Consider the following 8,303-nt stretch of genomic DNA (forward strand, 5'->3'; position numbering starts at 1 on the left):
CAAGAAGAAGTAAAAGTGTGTGTGGGGGGGGGGGGGGAGCCAACAGACCTCAATCTCATGTATTTGCTGTCACACTTTGGAAAACTAAAACAGCACTAGTTGGAAAAACTTTAATATGTTCCAGAAAACATGTTGCTTTTGGAATAAAACAAATATAATAGCCCTAACTGTAATATCCTTAACCAGGCAAAAAACTTCCAATTAAGTCAAAACTCAAGTACAATTACTACTGAACTTAATGGGAATTTTGCTTAAGGATTTCAAGATAAAAAAAAAAACAAAAACCACAAGGTGAAATCATGACCCTATTAAAGCCAAAATTACTAGTGATTTCAATGGAGCCAGGGTTTCACCCAAAAGTCAGATCTTCAGTTGGTGTAATTTAGCACAGCTCCAATGCAATAAACAATTTACACCAAAGGAGGAACTGGGTGAAAATGTTTACATAAGCAAGGAAATACATAATTTTGTCTGAACTAATGTTCTTTTGCAAAGGGTTGTTATTTCATACTTAGAAAGCTGAATGCTAACTGATAATCAGTGTGCAACAAAAGAGTTTCCAGCTGTCTAGTAAAGGCACTATTTTATTTATATTTCAGAAAAAGGCAAATACTTGTTAGACTCTCACAGGCCTGCACACTTTCAGAGTGAAGCAGAACTAAATAAACTGATAAATTCTGAATGACCTTTTTATTTTTCTGTTTTCAGCTATTTTGGTTTTGTTAGCTTGCTCTCATTGTAACAGGATGATACTGGTACAAAATTCCAAAAACCACACTAGTCTTTAAAGCAGACAGGCAAGTTACTGATGAAAACCAATGCATCTTTATTTTTAAAGTCACATGATTAATTTTCTTTGTTAACGGGACAAAAACTCAAACACAATATTTACTTACATAATAAAATATATCTATAGATATGGGAAAGTATTTGAACTGACTATGATTTTACATTGAAATATTAATTTCCGAATAAATCAAACAGAATGAACTTTGAGATTTTTTGTTTTGTTTTGTTTTTTACAAGATACAGGCTTTTTACAAGAGTTCTTCATGTTACTTCTTTCTAAAGAAGCAAACATTGCAGTTTTAAAATTGCTCCAAACTGTTAATTTCTCCATAGCTTTGAAAGGATAAAGCTAGCTCCCATTCAGTGGCTTTAGTGATTTAGTAAACAATTAGTCCAAACAGAAAAGTAAACAATTCTCATCACATCTAATACAGGCTACCTCCATGGTAAACGGTATATAGTAACATCAATTACAAATCTTCAATAAAGTTTAGTCAAATCATTCTGAACTGCCACTGACTTAAAATAAGAAGTAAGAGTTAAACCAGTACCTAGTATGCTTAATACATATACAGATATTTCTGTAATTCTGCATGTGTATTTCATCATAAAATATGAAAATCCTGTTAATCTTACAAATTAAAGTTCTTAGAACCTCGAATGCTACTGTGAACAGTACCAGTGATCTTTAAGAAGTAGCAGTAGTAATACGGTAGTAGTACTGTAAACAAACTTCAACGTGGTTATGTAAACAAAACCAAAATAGAGCTCAGGAGTTGTAAATATTAATGGCTCTGCTCAATAGCCCACTACTGTACTTATGCATTCCGTTACTAAGGTAATATTCTTGCACTTTCCTAATCACGCTGTTCTTTCTGTTCAAATTAATTCACTAAAAATATCTGTAACATACAGCCTCCACTTTAAAATATGACCTGGAACACTGATCAACAGTTATGCCAAGTGTTTCCTATCTCTTTGTCCTGAAATTGGCTACAGTTCTTCCTGAATAGAGTAAGTGTAATTATATGCAACAGGCATGCACGTGTGGGAAACAAGGAAACCTCAGGGAAACAGAATGGCTGAAACAGTCATCAGCTGTGCCTCCTACATTCAGCTCAACACCCAGTGATGCTGATCTTCACTGCACATTTACATGCATATAAAAAAGGGAGGAAAAGCCCACACGTAAAAGAAAATATTAAAATAAAACAAGTATCTGAATAATCTTCAGATATTTTATAATTACTAGAATTAAACTGTTCCCACCATTCACCATTCTCTAAATTCATTTTGCTCTATTTATACTATTTTTTTGTTAACTTTATCAGAGATGCAGCGCCAGTTTCCCCTTATTAGCTAAATGAATGGAATGTCCACAGTTTAATCCAATCTGGATGCTGGGAGCATTTTAATCCAGTCCAGGTTTTCCCCCTAGGCAGAGTTCCCTTCCCCTCACTCCTTTCCCTTAGGGTCAGCAGTTTGGAGGATACTGTAGAAGTGGTGCTTCCCCAATATGGGTTTGTTATGCGGTTGGGGGCTGTAGGTGGGTCAAGCAAAACTCAAATCTTGTTAAACTCAATTTACAACTAAATACAAGAGAGCTTAAGATTTTACTGGAACATAATTCCAATGTACAGGCTACAGCCAAACATTCTTTATATAAGGCAATGGAACCAATAATTGTAGCATTCACACTGATTTATGCCAAACCATGTAAATCCTGAAGCCAGCTTAAGCAAAACTACAGATAACTGACAAGTCTGTCTCTGTCCTTAACGAAAACTTATACTCATATAAATTTGTTAGTCTCTAAGGTGCCACAAGTCCTCCTTTTCTTTTTGCGGGTACAGACTAACACAGCTGCTACTCTGAAACCATTCAGTGTGTTCATCTTGTAAAAATTCTGACATTTCAGTCAACAATCCTCTCAATTAGGTTCAAAGCTTTCTCCACTTTCATCTCTTCCATCTTTCTGCACTTCCTATAAAAAAAGAACATTTTCTTCTTCAAAATCAACAAGCCAATAATAAATGGAACAAAAATCTCTACAAGTGGCTGTCAGAAATGGACACTTTTTACTTAAAACTGATTATCTCTATGAAAACTATATAAATATGGAAGTAAAACCTAGAGTGGGTTATTCCCCCTTGTCATTTCAGCGTCCTAGACCGATAAACACATACTACAGTTTATAGGTACATACAGGTTAAAAATGCCCTGGTGCAATAGCAAAGAGGATCCCTGCGGTGTCTCAATGATTAACTTTTAAACCTTCACATATTGTCTGTTCCTGGCCTCCCCAGTTATAACACAGACTTTCCCTCTTGCTAGGAAGAGTTTTCTATAGCACAACAAGCACCTGTGGAAAGGAACAGCTACACGATTAACACACAAATTCTCTCTCATATTAAGCTTTAAGTTATTTAGGGTTCTTTTTGTTTTCAAGCAGCCTGCATTTGCTATCCATTTAAAAAGCAAACCAACCCATTGGCCATTGATACTGTGATTCAACCAGCAGCTGCAGTGTAGTTACCCATAGCTGTTGGGTAGGCCTTTAAACAAAATTTGCAAAACAATACGCAACCCTCATATTGTTTTGACTCTTTCAGATAGATGGCCAAGGATCTGTTGGTAGTCTTTTAACTCAAGCTTTATAAACTCTTAAGCAAACGCGCTGAAAAATGTTCTAACTGCAGTTCTGCAGCATGTCCAAAATACAGAACTGTGTACTCACTGGTTTGGGCTCCTGTGAAGAGGACACACTCACCATTTAAGTGTTTCCTTGTGTATAGATATTTTATTTGGAAAGCTTACAAAGCTGAGAAAGAGAGAGAAACCTCTCCCAAAATGGCAACATTCCCTAGAAATACAAATAATAGCACATTGGGAGAGCGACCTACTACTCACCTTTCACAGCAGTTGCTTCTTTCAGGTTGTGGGATAGGAAATCTATGCTGGCATAGGCGCTGGTCTCCACTCCATTGATGTCCCCATTCATGGCGTGCCTGCCTTTGCGTCTGACTTTGTCACGGTTTGCCAGGCTCCCATCCACCACGTCTATGGCGATGTAGTTGAGGCCGTTCTGGAAGCCAGCGGAGGTCTCCCGGCACATGGGGCTGCTGCCCTGCTCCTCCTCCAGGCCTTCGCTTTTCCTGAGGGACACGTTCTCCACCGAGGCCGAGTTGTGCCGTTTGGGGTTATGTGCAAAGGAAGGGGACACGGGGGTCACAGTGGTGGTGGAGGAGAAAGTCTCCGAGCTGTGCCGCCGGCGCCCCTGGGGATCCGCCCGGATGACCTTGGCCCCGCGGTTGGGGTCCGGGGGCGGGCTGGAGAGGATGAAAGCCTCCACCCCGGCCAGGGTGAGTCTCTTCACCCCGGCCGTGGGGCTGGTGACCCGGGCACTTTCTGGCTTCTGGGCGATGGGCTGGGGCGGGGTGGCGGCCAGGCCGAAGGTCATCTCGGTGTAATCCCCCCCGTCGGGCGGGCTGGACAGGCAGGCCACCCCCACCGCCGCCGGCAGGTAGAGCCCGTCGGGCCGGCCGCGGCTGGCGCAGGCCTCCGGGGAGAGCGCCTCCAGGCAGCCCACCGAGACCGGGCCCGCCTGCGAGCCGAAGTCGATGTTCATGTAGTCGGAGAGGGGGGAGCGCCTCCGCCCGGCGCCCGAGCCCAGCGAGGAGGCCGGGCTGTCGGCCGGCAGGGAGGGCGGCGAGTCGGCAGCCGCCGGCTCCCCGAAGTCGATGTTGATGTACTCGCCGGGGCTCTGGGGCTCGGGCGGCAGCGGGTGCTCGTGCATGCTGGGCAGCAGCGTCCGCAGGGTGTCCAGGGCCAGGCGGCTGGGCCGGACCGCCCGCGGGCCCCGCTGGCTCAGGAAGCTCTCGGTCCGGCTGTGCCGCAGCGAGGAAGGCACCGTGTGGCTGGAGGGGGCGGCGGGGCGCACGCCGCAGGCCGGCTGCTCCGGGACCAGCCTGCCCGGGGAGCTCATGAAGACGTACTGGTCGCTGTCCTTGGCCGGCTCCTGGCTGGGGCAGGAGCGGGGCAGGGAGCTGCAGGCGTAGGCGGCCTTGGGCGGGTCGCCGGCGCCCGCAGCCGGGGCGAAGAAGAAGTCGGGCGGGGTGAGCGAGGCGGCGGGCGGCCCGTGCGGGGACATGTTGATGTAGTCCCCGCCGCTCAGCCTCCCGTCCGAGCTCTCCACCGAGAGCCGAGAGCCGCCCCACATCCGCATGTAGCCGCTGTCGTCCGGGGAGCTCTCCCCGGGGGAGCTGGTCTTGTAGCCGCCGCTGCCGTTCCCCGGCGAGCCGCCGCCCGCCCCGGCCCGCGGCTGCAGGATCTGCTGTGGGGCGGACACGCTGGTGGGGCTCATGGGCATGTAGTCAGCGCCGCCCCGGCTGCCCGGCCCCAATGCCGCGGCCACCCCGGGGGTCATGGGCATGTAGCCGTCGTCCCCTCCTCCGCCGCCCCCTGCCGGCGGCCCCAGGTTGGTGCTGCTGCTGCCGGAGCTGCGGTGGGAGCCGATCTCGATGTCCCCGTAGTCCTCGGGGTAGGGGGTGTAGGTCACTTTGGGGGAGGCGGCGGGGAAGAGGCGGCCGGAGCTGCCGGCGAAGGTGGCCCGCATCAGGGTGTACTCGTCCAGGGAGGCGGAGGAGACCTGCGGGGGGGCGGCCCGCTGGCGGCACGGCGTGGTCAGCGAGTAAGTCCGCTTCCTGGGGCCCTTGTCCCCCGCCGAGTCCGGGCAGGGCCGGTAGCAGAGCCGGCCGCTCTGGGGCCGCTCCATGGCCATGTAGCCGTACAGGTCCGCGCCGCCCCCGGGGTCCCGCACCGGGGGGGTCTCGGCGATGGACTCGGGCGTGTTGCTGCGGTTGCTGGCGGTGGAGAAGGGCCGCAGGTCGCCGCCCGGGCTGGAGCCGTATTCGTCGAAGGACATAAAGCCCGGGTCGCTGGGGGAGCCCGACACGGAGGCGCTGCCGCTGGACAGGCGCTGCGGCTGGGGGGGCTCGGAGCCGAGCCCGCTGCTGGAGGAGAGGCTGATCGGGCTGGTGGCGGAAGGGGGCGAGTGCGATACGGGCATAGACATGGAGCGACTATTTTGCAGGCCGCCCCCGGGGGGCACCGGCCCCAGCTTTCCCCCCGACTTGCCGCCGCTACTAAGTGTGTGCGAGCGGCTCAAGGGAGTCCGCACCGGGCCGGGGCTCATGGGGCTGCCGGCGACCGAGCCCGCTCTGCAGCCATCCCCTTCGCTGGCCGTCCGCACCCGGCCCGGGTTGCCCTTGGTGCCGGCGCTGGCCCCGGCCGCCAGGCTGTCTGTGCGGGAGCGGCGCAGCAGGCCGGTCTGGCTGGGCGGCAGGTTGACCAGGTGGTGGTGCCGGCGGCCGGGCACGGTGATGGGGTGGGTGGAGGAGGCTCCGGGGCCGCCGGCGCCCCCGGAGGAGGAGGACGAGGAGGACTGGCTCTTGCTGCGGGGCCGGAACTCGGACAGCTCCTTCAGCGCCTTCATGGCCCCCAGGATGGTCTCGTGGATGTTCTGCGCCACCACCGAGTCGTCCGCCTGCATCCAGAGCTCGCCGGGCCCGGTGGCCGCCGACCGCCCCACCTCCATGAAGAAGAAGCTGTCGGAGTGGCCGCAGCGGCGGATGTTCATCAGCTGCAGCGTGACCGAGGGCAGCTCGCAGTTGAGGCGCACGAAGCCGATGGTGCGAGCGGAGAGGCAGAGCCGGTGCACCCCGGTCAGGTTCTTACTCTGCCCCAGGCCCTTGGGCTTCAGCGTCACCTGCCAGACCTCCCGGTAGACAGCACTGGCCGGGGCGAGCAGCCCGTAGTTCAGGTCCTCGCAGCCGCCGGCCAGGGAGGAGCCGGCGGCGCTGCCGGAGGAGAAGGGCGAGGAGAGGTGGCGGAGCGGGGAACCCTGGCAGGCGGCTTTGCCCTCGTTGAGCAGGTCGGTGAGGGCCCGGTACCAGCCCTCCTGCTCCTGCTCGTTCTCGGCCGCCACGGCGAAGTACTCGTCCTTGGTGTAGAGGGCGATCAGGTACTTGTGCTTGGCGTCCGCTCGCTTGTTGATGTTGAGGCAGGAATCCAGCGCGATCACCCGCTTGGGAGCCCCCGATTTGTTCTTCCATTTCTTCTCGTTCTCGTAGTACTCCAGCCGGGCGCCCCCCGCCCCCGGCTGCTCCTCCCCGCTGCCGCCGGGTCCCCGGAGCACGAAGAAGCGCTTGTGCCCGTGCTTCTGCTTGCGCAGGTAGCCGCATTTCCTCACGCTCTGGTGGTTGTTGTTGTTGTTGAGGTTGGGACCAGGAGGGGAGTTCAGGGGGGGCAGCAGCCCCAGCAGCGTGGGGCTCGCCATCCCCAGCCCAGAGCGTGGGGCAGGGGGGCTGAGTTCTGAGCGCCCTGGGGCGGGGGGGGGGCTAATCCCCTGGTCCCCGGCGCCGCTGTGACCTCCGGCTCCTGTATAAAGCGCGGCGGTGATGGTGCTACTGCCGACCTGGCTCCTCCGTGCAGTCGGGGCTTGCTGCTGCCCGAGGTCCTTCTAGACCCTGAGCGCTGCTGCTCTCCGGATCCTCGGAGCTGGTCGCCGCTGCTGCCGCCGCCTGCCTCGGTAACAGTTTCACAGTAAGTAACACATTGCGCACCAAAGGCTGAACTAAAGAGCAAAACAACACGTGACCCGCTGAGTTGCCGAAACGCTCACACACCGAGCCAAGGGAGGGGGGAGCAGGGGAAAGCCAGAGCAAAGGGGGGCGAGGCCATCAATCCGCCGCCAGCTTCCTACGGGATTGGGTGCCGCGCCGGGGAAAGGACAGCGCCATGCACCAATGGGGATAGGGGGAGGACGCCGAGCCCAGGCAGGCGGGTTGTTATTGGGTGGCTCGCGCGTCCCACCCTCTTCTCTCTCAGTCTCTCCCTCTGTTTTCCCGCCCACACCCTCCCCCCTTCTACGCACGCTAGCTCTCGCCTGCCCCTTTCCCCTGGCCCCGGCCCCGCACGGACACAGGCGGGAGCTTGCCGAAAACGCCAGGCGACCGTGAAGCCCAGGCAGGAGCGCGAGGTGGCCGGGGGGCTGCCGAGCCCGCTGTCACCGAGCGAGCACATGAGCGGGCCACCTCGCCAGGCGGGGAAGGGGGCGGGCTCCCGCAGCTTCGCGCCCAATGCAGAGCCGGTGACTAGAGCTGGAAATTAAAAAAAAAAAAAAAAAAAGGGGGGGGGGAAGAGGGGGACAGAGGGACCCGAGCGAGTGACGGAGGAAACTGAGCTGGGCTGGGGTTTACTACGCCAGGTGTGACAGAGGAGGGGAAGCCTTCCGCCGGCGATCGAGAGCGATGGGCAGGTTTCCTCAAAATCAAGAAGCTGCAGCATGGGCCAAAGGAGAGAGAGAGAGGTGCCAGAGATGGCCCTCTCCCCCATCTGACCGGCCGCCTTTTTAGGTGGCACCTCCACCGCCAAACCTGCCGCCCCACATCAGGCTTTAACGCGGCTCATGCTAATGGGCCTGGGATCAAAGCCCAGGCAGTAAGAAGTCCTGC

General features: G+C 54.5%; 1 protein-coding gene across 3 annotated transcripts in view; it reads right to left on the reverse strand.

The window, feature by feature from the left end:
* Positions 1 to 7,516, reverse strand: part of IRS2 (insulin receptor substrate 2) — a 31,894-nt gene extending 24,378 nt beyond the window's left edge. The window contains exons 1-2 of one of the 3 annotated variants that reach the window (XM_074963562.1): positions 3,700 to 7,516; positions 999 to 2,773 (exon numbers count right to left, since the gene is read on the reverse strand). In XM_074963562.1, the coding sequence (XP_074819663.1) occupies positions 2,748 to 2,773; positions 3,700 to 7,126 (3,453 nt within the window). In that variant the 5' untranslated portion in view covers positions 7,127 to 7,516 and the 3' untranslated portion in view covers positions 999 to 2,747. Of the gene's footprint in view, positions 1 to 998; positions 2,774 to 3,699 lie in introns of those variants that run through there. The other 2 variants (XM_074963553.1, XM_074963573.1) reach the window with 2 other exon arrangements.
* Positions 7,517 to 8,303: the final 787 nt, after the last annotated feature.

This window comes from Natator depressus, chromosome 1, assembly GCF_965152275.1.
Source record: "Natator depressus isolate rNatDep1 chromosome 1, rNatDep2.hap1, whole genome shotgun sequence".
Taxonomy (NCBI): domain Eukaryota; kingdom Metazoa; phylum Chordata; order Testudines; family Cheloniidae; genus Natator; species Natator depressus.